We start from the raw sequence: 19,588 nt of genomic DNA, 5'->3' as shown, positions 1-19,588 counted from the left end.
ACACACACGGAAGAGGCTGTCAAACTTTATCTGTGGCTAACAGCGTTGACCTCTAGTTGACCTCTTTTGTTTATCCAATCAGAGCCATCTCTACTCCCCATTCCAACATGACCTTCACACACACTAGTCCATTATACACAAACATGAACACTAGTGAAGGGGGAAATATCAATAGTTACATATTCAGGATATTCTTTTTTACTAAATATTGCATCGTAACGTTTGGACAATATCGCAATATTATTTGATATTGTTCTCCATCTTATTTTTTCAATTGGGAGCCAATTTGTTTTCAAGCACTTTTATTTCCATTACTTTTATTTGGTTTTCTCATGGCTCTCTCTCTTGTCTCCCTGCAGCAGACATATGGTGAGAAATATGTCTGGAACATCGAATCGCAATAAAATCACAGTATCGAATCGCAATACATATAGAATCGTGAGAATTGCAATACATATCGTATGGGCACCTACTGTCAGTATGGTGATAATTTCATATCGTTAGGTCCCTGGCAATTCCCATCCCTAATGAACACAGTTGAAACAACATATACAAAGGTGCATCTATAAAGGAATGACTTCACAGGAGAGGAAAGGAGAGGAAAGATAAAGAAAGGAGAGGAAAGGAGAGGAAAGGAAAGGAGGTTTGGACACAAAGACAGTGACACTTGGACACACACTGGAGAAACTGAGACCCCAAACCACCATTACGCCAATCAAACATAAACCACTGACAGAGGCAGAGACGAGAAATCGCTCAGTCATATCCTGTGTCCTGAAATATACATCCCTCTGCATCTTGTCAGAGACAAATGACTGTTTCCTACTGATAGAGATAGGGGGGAGAGAGAGAGACCAGGGGGGAGAGAGGGAGACCAGGAGAGAGAGAGAGAAGTGTGCGTCTTACCTTGTACACCTGTCCGTAGGTTCCATTGCCTACCAACTCCACCAGCTCAAAGATGCCTGCTGGGTCCTAAAGAGAGACAGATTCTGAGTCACAGAGTGTACCGACATTTAGCTTGAAGCTGGCAGTTATAGAGGTGTTAGCTTGATGCTAGCCCCCAGACATAGGCTATACTGTTAGCTTGATGCTAGCCCCAACAACATAGGCTACAGGCCGTTGGCTTGATGCTAGTCCCCACCCCAGACATATAGACTGTTATCTTGATGCTAGCACAGATAGACAGTTAGTTTGATGCCAGCCCCGAAAAACATATAGACCGTTAGCTTGATGCTAGCCCCCAGAGATAGGCTACAGACAGTTAGCTTGAAGCTAGCTGATGCTAATAGACTGCTACTGTCGATAGCTAGCTAAAGGGGCTGCATAATGGTTAGCTTATTAGAGCAACCGCTAGACCACAGCAGAGAACCCAGTGACCTTACACACACACACACACACACACACACACACACACACACACACACACACACACACACCTCCCTCTTTGCTGTGTTGCTAAGGCATTCCAACAATAGCTGGAATTCAACTCCCCCCTCTGTAGCCCTCACTCTCTCTTTCTTTCACTCTCTTTCTCTCACTCCAACTCTCTCTCTTTCTCTCTATCCATTCATCTCCAGCCAGCCAGAGTAGATATATGTACCTCTCAAAGTTTCGTTCACTCTCATTCCAGCCCATCTCTGAGAAATGCTATGGCACTCTCATATTCTCTTTTATTCTCTCTCTCTTTTTCTCTCCATCGCTCTCTCATTCCAACAGAGCCTTTTGGCTATGGCAGTTTTACTCTCTTTCCATCTGTCTCTCCCTCCATCTCTCTCTCCCTCCATCTGTCTCTCCCTCCATCTCTCATTCCATCTGTCTCTCCCTCCATCTCTCATTCCATCTGTCTCTCACTCCATCTGTCTCTCCCTCCATCTCTCATTCCATCTGTCTCTCCCTCCATCTGTCTCTCCCTCCATCTGTCTCTCCCTCCATCTCTCATTCCATCTGTCTCTCCCTCCATCTGTCTCTCCCTCCATCTGTCTCTCCCTCCATCTGTCTCTCCCTCCATCTGTCTCTCCCCCATCTCTCATTCCATCTGTCTCTCCCTCCATCTCTCATTCCATCTGTCTTCCCTCCATCTCTCATTCCATCTGTCTCTCCCTCTATCTGTCTCTCCCTCCATCTCTCATTCCATCTGTCTCTCCCTCCATCTCTCATTCCATCTGTCTCTCCCTCCATCTGTCTCTCCCTCCATCTGTCTCTCCCTCCATCTCTCATTCCATCTGTCTCTCCCTCCATCTCTCATTCCATCTGTCTCTCCCTCCATCTCTCATTCCATCTGTCTCTCATTCCATCTGTCTCTCCCTCCATCTCTCATTCCATCTGTCTCTCCCTCATCTCTCATTCCATCTGTCTTCCCTCCATCTCTCATTCCATCTGTCTCTCCCTCCATCTGTCTCTCCCTCCATCTCTCATTCCATCTGTCTCTCCCTCCATCTCTCATTCCATCTGTCTCTCCCTCCATCTGTCTCTCCCTCCATCTCTCATTCCATCTGTCTCTCCCTCCATCTGTCTCTCCCTCCATCTCTCATTCCATCTGTCTCTCCCTCCATCTCTCATTCCATCTGTCTCTCCCTCCATCTCTCATGCCATCTGTCTCTCATTCCATCTGTCTCTCCCTCCATCTGTCTCTCCCTCCATCTCTCCCTCCATCTCTCATTCCATCCACCTCTCATTCCATCTGTCTCTCCCTCCATCTCTCATTCCATCTGTCTCTCCCTCCATCTCTCACTCCATCTGTCTCTCCCTCCATCTCTCTCCCTCCATCTCTCATTCCATCTGTCTCTCCCTCCATCTGTCTTTCCCTCCATCTGTCTCTCCCTCCATCTCTCATTCCATCTGTCTCTCCCTCCATCTGTCTCTCCCTCCATCTCTCATTCCAGCAGTATCTAAGCACCACTGTGGCACGTCTACTCTCTTTTATGTTCTCTCTCTAGCTATCTCCTCATCTCTCCTCTCTTCTTCCCTTCTTTACCTCCTGTGGTACCACGAGAAACACTCACTCTTCTAAACAAGCCCACACAAGGGTTAGTGATCAAGTGTGTCTAAGTGTGTGTGAACAGAGTAAAACAGAGTGTTTCTGCTGCTCCAGTTCATTCATATCCTCAGACTAACTGATAGAAAAGTGTCCGTCATCATGACTATATACAACAGAATGGGCTCTCAGGGTGTGTGTGTGAGATGATTAGATTACAATAGGTTAGTGGATAATGGGAGTCACGTTGTCACTGGTCGTATCTAAACAACCACTGTCATGAGAGAAGGACTCTACTGTACTCACACACAAATGTTGATTCTCTGTTCAGCTCCTCGCGAGGCCTTGTACACATTCTTCAAACTCTATGGCTCTAAAGTGTGTGTGTGTGTGTGTGTGTGAGAGGCTAGGGAAATAGTGTGAATAAGGGGGTCTTGTGGCTCAGCTGTAAATTAGATCACCCAGACACATTCAGGGGGAGTCATTTAAGTGTGACACACCCAGATAATTCATGAATAAGATGTATGTAGGTCAGTTCTGGGGTGTAGGTGGGTTTAGGTTGAGAGTGTCGTCTATAACAGCTAGTGCTCTGGCCAAAAGTAGTGGAGGATAGGGTGTCATCAGTGACATACCTGGCACTCAATCTCTCTCTTTCTCTCGCTCTCCATCTATTTTTCTCTCTCCCTTCCTCGTTCCCTCTTTTTCACTTTGCCTTTGTCTCTCTCATTCATCAGCTCCTCTCTCTACACTTGCGTGTGTGTGTGTGGTCAGTGCTGTCCTGCTGATCTGTTGATGTCATCAGCTGACTGCCTGGCTTCTGACTGTGTGTGTGTGTGTGCTGTATCACCAATTCTCTGACCACTTCTCAATCAGGATTTCCCAACACACACACACACACACACACACACACACACACACACACACACACACACACACACACACACACACACACACACACACACACACACACTCGTCTGTCCAGCGGTTCCTAGGCCAGTCTAGCCAGTGACCCACTAACCAGTGGATTAATGTCTGCGACTGACTGGTGGAGAACTGTAATCCACACAGGCCACTGTACAGCTCAGCTAGACTGGCTCTGCACAACCTGGCAACCTCAATAGGCCACTGTACAGCTCAGCTAGACTGGCTCTGCCCAACCTGGCAACCTAATCATGCTACTGTACAGCTCAGTTCTAGACCTGCTCTGTCCAACCTGGCAACCTCAACATGCTACTACAGTACTATGTTGTTTACTGTGTCATATTGTGAGTTATGTCATGGAGATTCTAGAATGGCATCAATAAACTGTCTATCATCCTTTTTACTAGTCTGTGGGTCATATGGCATTAGCTTATATCTATACACAGTACCTGACCACACACACAAACAAATGCAAATGCACACACATCATCTTGCAGAGTAGGTGCAGTGTGTGTGTGTGTGTGTGTGTGTGTGTGTGTGTGTGTGTGTGTGTGTGTGTGTGTGTGTGTGTGTGTGTGTCTTTGCTCAGGGTTAACAAAAGAACCAGAGAGTGCAGCAACAGCCACAGTAGCCTACAGCCCCAGTCTACGATCTTAGAAAAAATGTGCCATCTAGAACCATAAGGTTTTTTTGGCTGTCCCCATAGGAGAACCCTTTGAAGAACCACTTTTGGTTCCAGGTACAACCCTTTTGGGTTCCATGTAGAACCCTTTCCACACAGGGTTCTACATGGAAAATAAAATAGTTCTACCTGGAACCAAAAAGGGTTCTCCTATTGGGATAGCTGCAGAACCCATTTGGAACCATTTTCTCTAAGAGTGCACAAACAACACAGTCTACAGGTAGCCTAGCCACTAGCATTACTGGCTTAGCATAGTTTAGCATCTACACTGATGGTTATACCAACATATAACCATATTGGCATATTCAATATATCAAGGTATTGTAATATAGACAATATATGACATATAAATAGATACATAGTGATAGATATTCAGACCTAAAAGTCAAGACCCCCCCCCAAACCATGACATTAGATTACATGGCTATGCTGTCATGCTATTTCATACCTAACCATTGTTTATCTAGGTTAGTCGTTAGTAAATCAGTCGAAAGATAAAGACTTGGTTAACGTTTTTCCACTGAGTATGTTCATCTGTTGTGTTACATTTTATGACCACCTGCTATTAGGCTATGACCACCTGGTATTAGGCTATGACCACCTGGTATTAGGCTATGACCACCTGCTATTAGGCTATGACCACCTGCTATTAGGCTATGACCACCTGCTATTAGGCTATGACCACCTGCTATTAGGCTTGACACCTGGTATTAGGCTATGACCACCTGCTATTAGGCTATGACCACCTGCTATTAGGCTATGACCACCTGCTATTAGGCTATGACCACCTGCTATTAGGCTATGACCACCTGGTATTAGGCTATGACCACCTGCTATTAGGCTATGACCACCTGCTATTAGGCTATGAACAGTGCTATGTCACATTGTATAACCACCTGCTATTAGGCTATGACCACCTGCTATTAGGCTATGAACAGTGCTACGTTACATTGTATAACCACCTGCTATTAGGCTATGACCACCTGCTATTAGGCTATGAACAGTGTTATGTTACATTGTATAACCACATGCTATTAGGCTATGACCACCTGCTATTAGGCTATGACCACCTGCTATTAGGCTATGAACAGTGTTATGTTACACTGTATAACCACCTGCTATTAGGCTATGAACAGTGCTATGTTACATTGTATAACCACCTGCTATTAGGCTATGACCACCTGCTATTAGGCTATGAACAGTGTTATGTTACATTGTATGACCACCTGCTATTAGGCTATGAACAGTGCTATGTTACATTGTATAACCACCTGCTATTAGGCTATGAACAGTGCTATTAGGCTATGAACAGTGCTGTGTTACATTGTATAACCACCTGCTATTAGGCTATGAACAGTGCTATGTTACATTGTATGACCACCTGCTATTAGGCTATGAACAGTGCTATGTTACATTGTATGACCACCTGCTATTAGGCTATGACCACCTGCTATTAGGCTATGAACAGTGTTATGTTACATTGTATAACCACCTGCTATTAGGCTATGAATAGTGCTATTAGGCTATGAACAGTGCTGTGTTACATTGTATAACCACCTGCTATTAGGTTATGAACAGTGCTATGTTACATTGTATGACCACCTGCTATTAGGCTATGAACAGTGCTATGTTACATTGTATAACCACCTGCTATTAGGCTATGACCACCTGCTATTAGGCTATGAACAGTGCTATGTTACATTGTATAACCACCTGCTATTAGGCTATGAACAGTGTTATGTTACATTGTATAACCACCTGCTATTAGGCTATGAACAGTGTTATGTTACATTGTATAACCACCTGCTATTAGGCTATGAACAGTGCTATGTTACATTGTATAACCAACCACCTGCTATTAGGTTATGAACAGTGCTATATATGCCTGCATAATTCGATATTTGGATATGTTTTGCTCATGCACAAACATCGCTAGGCCAGTCTGCCATGTTGGTGGTTGTATGTTGGGATGGGGAATTTGACCCATTTTAGAAGCGTTGTCTCACACACACAGAGAGAGAGAGAGTAGTAGCCATCTCTGATACTGAAACAGATAAATGATGCAGACCCGGCTTTATCTTACCCGTAGAGCAGACAGGTCGATCTCATCCAGACTCCGGGCAGGGGAATCAGTCGCCATGATTCAAATCAAATATTGAAAAAATCCCCAGAATCAGAAATCATCCAGACAACGAGACCACGGAGTAAATGCCCTTGGCGCCCGCTATAGGCTGCCCTCTTCCGCGGGGAAACGAGCCTGCCTTCCTCTTTCAAACTGATAAGCGATGGAGAGATGGCGACAGAGAAAATAAAAAAGATCAAATATAATATATCCCAGTTTGTCAGTAGGCTTAGAGGTGACCGACGTTAATGAAAAAAACGCTGCTGGAGCAGAGATGCTGGTGTGTGACTATAACGGGACGTGAACATGATCAGCAGCAGCACCGAATCCATGTCTGTAGGTTCAACCGACAGAGCGACAACTCACGGTTTGCTTGCTGCTGCTGCTTTTGAGCTATGTCAATCAAAGACACCGCGGGCGTGGCAAATCTGTAAACCACTCCCACTCCAGAGGAAAGCCGGATTTGATGAATGGAATCATTTCAACTCAGTAGTGACAAAAGGAGTTTCCAGAGTAAGCCATCTCTGAAACCGGGGTGTGGTAACTGGTTTGTCTAAAGTTTAGTAACAATGTTAGGTAAAGTGGAACTTTTTGTAAAAGAGATTTATAAATGGAAACATAGCGATGTATCAAACTACATGAGTTCAACAAGGGCCAATCAACTTTGTTGTAGGTACATAACATCCATGTAGACGTCATACACTTGGTCACCACTCTTTCATATTTAAATGTTTTATAACGTAGTATTATTACTAATATATGATGTATGTATTATGAACATAGTGCTGTGTATAGGAGCTAATCAGACGTTCAGAATAGAGAAGTTTCATTCAATGCGGCCCATTTAGTCCTTTTGTGTTTGGTTTTATTTGTCCTTTATCCCATTGAGAATAACCATGTGTTTTATAACAGAGAGCTAAAGGCAATAGAATATAGATTATTCCTGAGAATAGAACAGAGTAGAAATGTTTCCTGAGAATAGAACAGAGTAGAGATGTTTCCTGAGAATAGAACAGAGTAGAAATGTTTCCTGAGAATAGAACAGGGTAGAAATGTTTCCTGAGAATAGAACAGAGAAGAAATGATTCCTGAGAATAGAACAGAATAGAAATGTTTCCTGAGAACAGAACAGAGTAGAAATGTTTCCAGACAAGCCTCCAGTCATCCAGGTGAGAAATCTACAGACTGCTTTGTCTTCCCAAGACCTTCTTAGGAACTATTAGTCATTCATACCATTTAATCAAATCAAATGTAATTTGTCACATGCGCCGAATACAACAGTTGTAGACCTTACAGTGAAAATCCCTTAACCAACAATACAGTTCTAAGAAAATAGCAACAAAAAAAAGGTAAGAGATAAGAATAACAAATGATTAAAGAACAGCAGTAAATAACAATAACGGGGCTTTATACAGGGGGTACCGGTACAGAGTCAATGTGCGGGGGCACCGGTGTCGAGGTAATTGAGGTGATTATGTACATGTAAGTTGAGTTATCAAAGTGGTATCAAAGCCAATGCCAAACTCATCCAAGCTAATGTCAGAGCCAATACATTATACAGGCACGGCTATTATCACATCTTGTGTGTGTGTGTGTGTGTGGGTTTGCGATATGTCTGCAGGTGTGTGTGCATGTGATACAATTGTTGTTTTCTTCATCCAGTGTTTTCCATGGAATCACCTGAGCATGTCACACCCTGTTTCCCCTAGAGTGCCACGACAACATACCTTCACATAGAAAGAGAAAGGCAGAGAGAAAGAGAATGAGACAGAGACATGGGAGAGAAGGGGGAGAGAGTCATTGACTGTTCTCTCTGCTACCGCACGGCAAGTGGTACCGGTGCGCCAAGTCTAGATCCAAAAGGTTCCTTAACAGCTTCTACCCCCAAGCCATAAGACGACTGAACAATTAATCAAATGGCCACCTGGACTGTTTACGTTGAACCATACCTATTTGTACAAATTACCTCGACTAACCTGTACCCTCGCACATTGACTCGGTACCGGTACCCTCTGTATATAGCCTCGTTATTGTTATTTTGTTAATTTTTGTTTTATTTTTTACTTGAGTTTGTTTAGTCAATATTTCCCTAACTCTATTTCTTGAACTGCATTGTTGGTTATTAAGGGCTTGTAAGTAAGCATTTCACGATAAGGTCTACACGAGACAGTCTACAGGGAGGAGGTGAGGGCCCTGGGAGTGTGGTGCCTGGAAAATAACCTCTCACTCAAAGGAGATGATCGTGGACTTCCGTAAACAGCAGAGGGAGCATCCCCCTATCCACATCGAGGGGACTGCAGTGAAGAAGGTGGAAAGCTTCAAGTTCCTCGGCGTACACATCACTGACCAACTGAAAGGTTCCACCCACACAGACAGTGTGGTGAAGAAGGCGCAACAGCGCCTCTTCAACCTCAGGAGGCTGAAGAAATTTGGCTTGGCACCTAAAACCCTCACAAACTTTCACAGATGCACAATTGAGAGCATCCTGTCGGGCTGTATCACCGCTTGGTACGACAACTGCACTGCCCGCGACCACAGGGCTCTCCAGAGGGTGGTGCGGTCTGCACAACGCATCACCGGGGGCAAACTGCCTGCCCTTCAGGACTCCTACAGCACCCGATGTCACAGGAAGGCCAAAAAGATCATCAAGGACAACAACCACCCGAGCCACTGCCTGTCCACCCCGCTATCATCCAGAAGGCGAGGTCAATACAGGTGCATCAAAGCTGGGACTGAGAGACTGAAAAACAGCTTCTATCTAAAGGGCATCACTAGCACATTAGAGGCTGTTGCCCTATATACATAGACTTGAAATCACTGGCCACTTTAATAATGGAACACTAGTCACTTTATAATGTGTATATATTTTGCATTACTCATCTCATATGTAAATACTGTATTCTATTCTATTCTACTGTATTTTAGTCTATTCCGCTCCGACATTACTCGTCCAAATATTTATATGTTCTTAATTTCATTCCTTTACTTTAGGTTGTCTGTATTGTGTGTATTGTTGTGAAATTGTTAGATATTACTTCTTAGATATTACTGCACTGTTGGAGCACGAAACACAATTATTACGGAACACCCGCAATAACATCTTTCTAAACATGTGTATGTGACCAATACATTTTATTTGATTTAATTGGACCTGTTATATTCGGCGCATATGACAAACAAATTTGATTTGGGGGGGAGGGGGAAGAGAGTGAGGAAGCATAAGAGAACACATTACTAATATTACTTAAATATTTAATAAGTGATTCTGGGCTAAATTTCCAGTGTGTGTGTGCTGGGAGGGTGTAACATAGCACATGCTACAGTACATGATGATATCTGTTCCAATTAATGCTTACTCTATAATTCAAATGTGAAGATGCACAGAAGAAGCCATATCACACACATTATTATTCTGTACCTACGGGTGACATAATATTTCCCCAATATCAACTGTCAGCTTAAAAAAATCACAGACTATGCCTTTAAATCAAGTCATTTTGAAGACAGATGAATCTGATTTGAGAATGGACTATTTCTTTAACCTTTCACTGACATAGAGTTACTGAAATGAATACAGGCGATACCTCGCATATACCATACCAGAGCCATAAAGAGTATACAAAATATTAAGGACACCAGCTCTTTCCATGACATAGACTGACCTTGTGAATACAGGTGAAAGATATGATCTCTTATTTATGTCACTTGTTAAATCCACATCAATCAGTGTAGATGAAGGAGAGGAGACAGGTTAAAGAAGGATTTTTAAACCTTGAGACTATTAAGACATGGATTGTGTGACATTCAGAGGGTGGATGGGCAACACAAAATATTTAAGTGCCTTTGAACGAGGTATGGTAGTATGTGCCAGGCGCACCGGTTTGTGTCAAGAACTGCAACGCTGCTGGGGTTTTCACACTCATCAGTTTCCTGTGTGTATCAGGAATGGCCCACTACTCAAGGAAGGTGTTCATAATGTTTTTTACATACCTGATACGTGAAAGTGGAGGGCGCCCTCATGTGGTCAAAGAGCTTCACATGAAATTCGAGTATTGTAGACTTCGACAGGAACGGACAATTTTTTTCAACGTTCTCGGCAGGATTCGAACCTGCGCGGGAAGTAAATAACACATTTCTAGTCCATCGCCTTAACCACTCGGCCACGACAACTGCCGCGCGAACTCTTGCAAATCCTTTTCAGTTAGACTACAATAAATTGCTTAATTAATACCATAATAAAGTGTTTAAGTGCATTATCAAGCGCAATATGAAGATTCTACATCGATCGATTTAGAACAAAAATTCTCAAGAGGTAATGTATTACACCATGATTTGGAATGACTTCCCTGTGACAGACGGGCGATAAAGCATTTTCAGGAGAGGGATTCAACACCACGCCTCCAGGGTAAAGCAGCGCCTTAGAAGGCTCGGCCATGCTGATTCCGTAACGACAGCACGAGGTCTAAAATTCAATATTCTGACGTACTCCGACCAACAAATGTGTAGATTCTAACATACTCGATTTGTCATTGTAATGACTTGCTGTAGAACGTGTATCGGTAAAAGTAGAAATAGGAGTATTATATGATTTCTTTTTCTTCACAAAGCCAGAACAACAGAAAGACAGAAAGTTGCCCAGGGTGTAGATACATCGTCTCACCACTAAGGGTCAATAACGGAACATGATAACTAGTATTCATATGTTAAAAATACGATAGTTATTCACTACACATGTTAACTAGGTGTTATTCCCATTATCTTAAGTCATTTATTTCTCAACAGGTTATTACAAAGCAGTATGACATGCAGGCGTTAAAAGCTTGTCAGAAGTGGGATTCCAATCCACACCTCCAGGGGAGACTGCGACCTGAAAGGATTCTCTTAATTATTCACTACACATGTTAACTAGGCGTTATTTCCATTATCTTAAGTCATTTATTTGTCAACTGGTTATTAGAAAGCAGTATGACATGCAGGCGTTAAAAGCTTGTCAGAAGTGGGATTCGAACCCACGCCTCCAGGGGAGACTGCGACCTGAACGCAGCGCCTTAGACCGCTCGGCCATCCTGACTCTTAACAACTGGGTTTGGTGTCGGGATAAACCGTACTAGGTAAAAGTAGAAATAGGCACGGCCTCCTGAGATCACCACAAAGACCAGTAAATGCACAATACCAGACATACTGACTCAACTCAAGCCACTTTAATAATGGGAACATTTATGTAATCAATGCCTAAGAGTAGAAATGTTTCCTGAGAATAGAACAGGGTAGAAATGTTTCCTGAGAATAGAAAAGAGTAGAAATGTTTCCTGAGAATAGAAAAGAGTAGAAATGTTTCCTGAGAATAGAACAGAGTAGAACTGTTTCCTGAGAATAGAACAGAGTAGAGGTGTGTTGTCGTGTCCTGTCACTATAACAGAACTGGAACTGTTTTGGTCAGAGATCAGGACTATAAGGATTAAGCCAAAACAACACATGCAGAGGAACCATAGAATTGGGCTCTTTCGGTATCACTATACCAAAATAAGTCATGTTAATTGAACATTTATCAAATCAAATATTTACATAAAAATATATATAAATTACGTTACTACATTAAAATGATTACAGACAAATACTCTGGAACTGTCTGTTAAACGGTTATGAATCAAAGTCCCCAAAGGATTACACTGATAAGAAAATCCCAGAATGGAAACCCCTGGAATTGTGGCCGGTTGGAAGATTGGCTAAACTTGTTTTCATCCAGAGAAGCCTCCAGTCATCCAGGTGAGAAATCTACAGACTGCTTTGTCTTCCCAAGACCTTCTTAGGAACTATTAGTCATTCATACCATTTAATCAAATCAAATGTAATTTGTCACATGCGCCGAATACAACAGTTGTAGACCTTACAGTGAAAATCCCTTAACCAACAATACAGTTCTAAGAAAATAGCAACAAAAAAAAGGTAAGAGATAAGAATAACAAATGATTAAAGAACAGCAGTAAATAACAATAACGGGGCTTTATACAGGGGGTACCGGTACAGAGTCAATGTGCGGGGGCACCGTGTCGAGGTAATTGAGGTGATTATGTACATGTAAGTTGAGTTATCAAAGTGGTATCAAAGCCAATGCCAAACTCATCCAAGCTAATGTCAGAGCCAATACATTATACAGGCACGGCTATTATCACATCTTGGTGTGTGTGTGTGTGTGTGTGTGTGTGTGTGTGTGTGTGTGTGTGTGTGTGTGTGTTGCGATATGTCTGCAGGTGTGTGTGCATGTGATACAATTGTTGTTTTCTTCATCCAGTGTTTTCCATGGAATCACCTGAGCATGTCACACCCTGTTTCCCCTAGAGTGCCACGACAACATACCTTCACATAGAAAGAGAAAGGCAGAGAGAAAGAGAATGAGACAGAGACATGGGAGAGAAGGGGGAGAGAGTCATTGACTGTTCTCTCTGCTACCGCACGGCAAGTGGTACCGGTGCGCCAAGTCTAGATCCAAAAGGTTCCTTAACAGCTTCTACCCCAAGCCATAAGACGACTGAACAATTAATCAAATGGCCACCTGGACTGTTTACGTTGAACCATACCTATTTGTACAAATTACCTCGACTAACCTGTACCCTCGCACATTGACTCGGTACCGGTACCCTCTGTATATAGCCTCGTTATTGTTATTTTGTTAATTTTTGTTTTATTTTTTACTTGAGTTTGTTTAGTCAATATTTCCCTAACTCTATTTCTTGAACTGCATTGTTGGTTATTAAGGGCTTGTAAGTAAGCATTTCACGATAAGGTCTACACGAGACAGTCTACAGGGAGGAGGTGAGGGCCCTGGGAGTGTGGTGTCAGGAAAATAACCTCTCACTCAAAGGAGATGATCGTGGACTTCCGTAAACAGCAGAGGGAGCATCCCCCTATCCACATCGAGGGGACTGCAGTGAAGAAGGTGGAAAGCTTCAAGTTCCTCGGCGTACACATCACTGACCAACTGAAAGGTTCCACCCACACAGACAGTGTGGTGAAGAAGGCGCAACAGCGCCTCTTCAACCTCAGGAGGCTGAAGAAATTTGGCTTGGCACCTAAAACCCTCACAAACTTTCACAGATGCACAATTGAGAGCATCCTGTCGGGCTGTATCACCGCTTGGTACGACAACTGCACTGCCCGCGACCACAGGGCTCTCCAGAGGGTGGTGCGGTCTGCACAACGCATCACCGGGGGCAAACTGCCTGCCCTTCAGGACTCCTACAGCACCCGATGTCACAGGAAGGCCAAAAAGATCATCAAGGACAACAACCACCCGAGCCACTGCCTGTCCACCCCGCTATCATCCAGAAGGCGAGGTCAATACAGGTGCATCAAAGCTGGGACTGAGAGACTGAAAAACAGCTTCTATCTAAAGGGCATCACTAGCACATTAGAGGCTGTTGCCCTATATACATAGACTTGAAATCACTGGCCACTTTAATAATGGAACACTAGTCACTTTATAATGTGTATATATTTTGCATTACTCATCTCATATGTAAATACTGTATTCTATTCTATTCTACTGTATTTTAGTCTATTCCGCTCCGATATTGCTCGTCCAAATATTTATATGTTCTTAATTTCATTCCTTTACTTTAGGTTGTCTGTATTGTGTGTATTGTTGTGAAATTGTTAGATATTACTTCTTAGATATTACTGCACTGTTGGAGCACGAAACACAATTATTACGGAACACCCGCAATAACATCTTTCTAAACATGTGTATGTGACCAATACATTTTATTTGATTTAATTGGACCTGTTATATTCGGCGCATATGACAAACAAATTTGATTTGGGGGGGGGACGGGGGAGAGAGAGTGAGGAAGCATAAGAGAACACATTACTAATATTACTTAAATATTTAATAAGTGATTCTGGGCTAAATTTCCAGTGTGTGTGTGCTGGGAGGGTGTAACATAGCACATGCTACAGTACATGATGATATCTGTTCCAATTAATGCTTACTCTATAATTCAAATGTGAAGATGCACAGAAGAAGCCATATCACACACACAAATTATTATTCTGTACCTACGGGTGACATAATATTTCCCCAATATCAACTGTCTTTAAAAAATCACAGACTATGCCTTTAAATCAAGTCATTTCGAAGACAGATGAATCTGATTTGAGAATGGACTATTTCTTTAACCTTTCACTGACATAGAGTTACTGAAATGAATACAGGCGATACCTCGCATATACCATACCAGAGCCATAAAGAGTATACAAAATATTAAGGACACCAGCTCTTTCCATGACATAGACTGACCTTGTGAATACAGGTGAAAGATATGATCTCTTATTTATGTCACTTGTTAAATCCACATCAATCAGTGTAGATGAAGGAGAGGAGACAGGTTAAAGAAGGATTTTTAAACCTTGAGACTATTAAGACATGGATTGTGTGACATTCAGAGGGTGGATGGGCAACACAAAATATTTAAGTGCCTTTGAACGAGGTATGGTAGTATGTGCCAGGCGCACCGGTTTGTGTCAAGAACTGCAACGCTGCTGGGGTTTTCACACTCATCAGTTTCCTGTGTGTATCAGGAATGGCCCACTACTCAAGGAAGGTGTTCATAATGTTTTTTACATACCTGATACGTGAAAGTGGAGGGCGCCCTCATGTGGTCAAAGAGCTTCACATGAAATTCGAGTATTGTAGACTTCGACAGGAACGGACAATTTTTTTCAACGTTCTCGGCAGGATTCGAACCTGCGCGGGAAGAAAATAACACATTTCTAGTCCATCGCCTTAACCACTAGGCCACGGCAAGTGCCGCGCGAACTCTTGCAAATCCTTTTCAGTTAGACTAAAATAAATTGCTTAATTAATACCATAATAAAGTGTTTAAGTGCATTATCAAGCGCAATATGAAGATTCTACATCGATCGATTTAGAACAAAAATTCTCAAGAGGTAATGTATTACACCATGATTTGGAATGACTTCCCTGTGACAGACGGGCGATAAAGCATTTTCAGGAGAGGGATTCAACACCACGCCTCCAGGGTAAAGCAGCGCCTTAGAAGGCTCGGCCATGCTGATTCCGTAACGACAGCACGAGGTCTAAAATTCAATATTCTGACGTACTCCGACCAACAAATGTGTAAATTCTAACATACTCGATTTGTCATTGTAATGACTTGCTGTAGAACGTGTATCGGTAAAAGTAGAAATAGGAATATTATATGATTTATTTTTCTTAACAAAGCCAGAACAACAGAAAGAAAGAAAGTTGCCCAGGGTGCAGATACATCGTCTCACCACTAAGGGTCAATAAAGGAACATGATAACTAGTATTCATTTGTTAAAAATACGATAGTTATTCACTACACATGTTAACTAGGTGTTATTTCCATTATCTTAAGTAATTTATTTCTCAACAGGTTATTACAAGCAGTATGACATGCAGGCGTTAAAGCTTGTCAGAAGTGGGATTCCAACCACACCTCCAAGACTCTGAAAATTAATTATCACTCACATGTTAACTACGTTATTTCCATTACTAAGTCATTTATTTGTCAACTGGTTATTACAAAGCAGTATGACATGCAGGCGTTAAAAGCTTGTCAGAAGTGGGATTCGAACCCACGCCTCCAGGGGAGACTGCGACCTGAACGCAGCGCCTTAGACCGCTCGGCCATCCTGACTCTTAACAACTGGGTTTGGTGTCGGGATAAACCGGACTAGGTAAAAGTAGAAATAGGCACGGCTTCCTGAGATCACCACAAAGACCAGTAAATGCACAATACCAGACATACTGACTCAACTCAAGCCACTTTAATAATGGGAACATTTATGTAATCAATGCCTAAGAGTAGAAATGTTTCCTGAGAATAGAACAGGGTAGAAATGTTTCCTGAGAATAGAAAAGAGTAGAAATGTTTCCTGAGAATAGAAAAGAGTAGAAATGTTTCCTGAGAATAGAAAAGAGTAGAACTGTTTCCTGAGAATAGAACAGAGTAGAGGTGTGTTGTCGTGTCCTGTCACTATAACAGAACTGGAACTGTTTTGGTCAGAGATCAGGACTATAAGGATTAAGCCAAAACAACACATGCAGAGGAACCATAGAATTGGGCTCTTTCGGTATCACTATACCAAAATAAGTCATGTTAATTGAACATTTATCAAATCAAATATTTACATAAAAATATATATAAATTACGTTACTACATTAAAATGATTACAGACAAATACTCTGGAACTGTCTGTTAAACGGTTATGAATCAAAGTCCCCAAAGGATTACACTGATAAGAAAATCCCAGAATGGAAACCCCTGGAATTGTGGCCGGTTGGAAGATTGGCTAAACTTGTTTTCATCCAGAGAAGCCTCCAGTCATCCAGGTGAGAAATCTACAGACTGCTTTGTCTTCCCAAGACCTTCTTAGGAACTATTAGTCATTCATACCATTTAATCAAATCAAATGTAATTTGTCACATGCGCCGAATACAACAGTTGTAGACCTTACAGTGAAAATCCCTTAACCAACAATACAGTTCTAAGAAAATAGCAACAAAAAAAAGGTAAGAGATAAGAATAACAAATGATTAAAGAACAGCAGTAAATAACAATAACGGGGCTTTATACAGGGGGTACCGGTACAGAGTCAATGTGCGGGGGCACCGGTGTCGAGGTAATTGAGGTGATTATGTACATGTAAGTTGAGTTATCAAAGTGGTATCAAAGCCAATGCCAAACTCATCCAAGCTAATGTCAGAGCCAATACATTATACAGGCACGGCTATTATCACATCTTGGTGTGTGTGTGTGTGTGTGTGTGTGTGTGTGTGTGTGTGTGTGTGTGTGTGTGTGTGTGTGTGTGTGTGTGTGTGTGTGTGTGTGGGTTTGCGATATGTCTGCAGGTGTGTGTGCATGTGATACAATTGTTGTTTTCTTCATCCAGTGTTTTCCATGGAATCACCTGAGCATGTCACACCCTGTTTCCCCTAGAGTGCCACGACAACATACCTTCACATAGAAAGAGAAAGGCAGAGAGAAAGAGAATGAGACAGAGACATGGGAGAGAAGGGGAGAGAGTCATTGACTGTTCTCTCTGCTACCGCACGGCAAGTGGTACCGGTGCGCCAAGTCTAGATCCAAAAGGTTCCTTAACAGCTTCTACCCCCAAGCCATAAGACGACTGAACAATTAATCAAATGGCCACCTGGACTGTTTACGTTGAACCATACCTATTTGTACAAATTACCTCGACTAACCTGTACCCTCGCACATTGACTCGGTACCGGTACCCTCTGTATATAGCCTCGTTATTGTTATTTTGTTAATTTTTGTTTTATTTTTTACTTGAGTTTGTTTAGTCAATATTTCCCTAACTCTATTTCTTGAACTGCATTGTTGGTTATTAAGGGCTTGTAAGTAAGCATTTCACGATAAGGTCTACACGAGACAGTCTACAGGGAGGAGGTGAGGGCCCTGGGAGTGTGGTGCCTGGAAAATAACCTCTCACTCAAAGGAGATGATCGTGGACTTCCGTAAACAGCAGAGGGAGCATCCCCTATCCACATCGAGGGGACTGCAGTGAAGAAGGTGGAAAGCTTCAAGTTCCTCGGCGTACACATCACTGACCAACTGAAAGGTTCCACCCACACAGACAGTGTGGTGAAGAAGGCGCAACAGCGCCTCTTCAACCTCAGGAGGCTGAAGAAATTTGGCTTGGCACCTAAAACCCTCACAAACTTTCACAGATGCACAATTGAGAGCATCCTGTCGGGCTGTATCACCGCTTGGTACGACAACTGCACTGCCCGCGACCACAGGGCTCTCCAGAGGGTGGTGCGGTCTGCACAACGCATCACCGGGGGCAAACTGCCTGCCCTTCAGGACTCCTACAGCACCCGATGTCACAGGAAGGCCAAAAAGATCATCAAGGACAACAACCACCCGAGCCACTGCCTGTCCACCCCGCTATCATCCAGAAGGCGAGGTCAATACAGGTGCATCAAAGCTGGGACTGAGAGACTGAAAAACAGCTTCTATCTAAAGGGCATCACTAGCACATTAGAGGCTGTTGCCCTATATACATAGACTTGAAATCACTGGCCACTTTAATAATGGAACACTAGTCACTTTATAATGTGTATATATTTTGCATTACTCATCTCATATGTAAATACTGTATTCTATTCTATTCTACTGTATTTTAGTCTATTCCGCTCCGATATTGCTCGTCCAAATATTTATATGTTCTTAATTTCATTCCTTTACTTTAGGTTGTCTGTATTGTGTGTATTGTTGTGAAATTGTTAGATATTACTTCTTAGATATTACTGCACTGTTGGAGCACGAAACACAATTATTACGGAACACCCGCAATAACATCTTTCTAAACATGTGTATGTGACCAATACATTTTATTTGATTTAATTGGACCTGTTATATTCGGCGCATATGACAAACTAATTTGATTTGGGGGGGGGGGGGGGGGAGAGAGAGTGAGGAAGCATAAGAGAACACATTACTAATATTACTTAAATATTTAATAAGTGATTCTGGGCTAAATTTCCAGTGTGTGTGTGCTGGGAGGGTGTAACATAGCACATGCTACAGTACATGATGATATCTGTTCCAATTAATGCTTACTCTATAATTCAAATGTGAAGATGCACAGAAGAAGCCATATCACACACACACATTATTATTCTGTACCTACGGGTGACATAATATTTCCCCAATATCAACTGTCTTAAAAATCACAGACTATGCCTTTAAATCAAGTCATTTTGAAGACAGATGAATCTGATTTGAGAATGGACTATTTCTTTAACCTTTCACTGACATAGAGTTACTGAAATGAATACAGGCGATACCTCGCATATACCATACCAGAGCCATAAAGA

At 42.4% G+C, this 19,588-nt stretch overlaps 1 protein-coding gene and 2 non-coding genes across 16 annotated transcripts in view; all 3 read right to left on the bottom strand.

The window, feature by feature from the left end:
• Positions 1 to 19,588, bottom strand: part of LOC106595512 (TRAF2 and NCK-interacting protein kinase) — a 55,780-nt gene that overhangs the window by 35,581 nt on the left and 611 nt on the right. For 4 of the 14 annotated variants that reach the window (XM_045697754.1, XM_045697757.1, XM_045697758.1 and 1 more), the window contains exons 1-2: positions 6,661 to 7,074; positions 907 to 972 (exon numbers count right to left, since the gene is read on the bottom strand). In XM_045697754.1, the coding sequence (XP_045553710.1) occupies positions 907 to 972; positions 6,661 to 6,717 (123 nt within the window). In that variant the 5' untranslated portion in view covers positions 6,718 to 7,074. Of the gene's footprint in view, positions 1 to 906; positions 973 to 6,660; positions 7,078 to 10,689; positions 10,809 to 11,023; positions 11,365 to 15,323; positions 15,443 to 15,657; positions 15,815 to 19,588 lie in introns of those variants that run through there. The other 10 variants (XM_045697748.1, XM_045697752.1, XM_045697753.1 and 7 more) reach the window with 6 other exon arrangements.
• trnal-cag (transfer RNA leucine (anticodon CAG)) lies at positions 11,688 to 11,770 on the bottom strand. Its single transcript has one exon. It is a non-coding gene; the product is annotated as a tRNA-Leu (tRNA).
• trnal-cag (transfer RNA leucine (anticodon CAG)) lies at positions 16,297 to 16,379 on the bottom strand. The gene has a single exon. It is a non-coding gene; the product is annotated as a tRNA-Leu (tRNA).

Source organism: Salmo salar, chromosome ssa16 (assembly GCF_905237065.1).
Source record: "Salmo salar chromosome ssa16, Ssal_v3.1, whole genome shotgun sequence".
Classification (NCBI taxonomy): Eukaryota; Metazoa; Chordata; class Actinopteri; order Salmoniformes; family Salmonidae; genus Salmo; species Salmo salar.
Note: the sequence above shows the minus strand (reverse complement) of the source record. Positions and strands in the feature narration are given on the sequence as shown.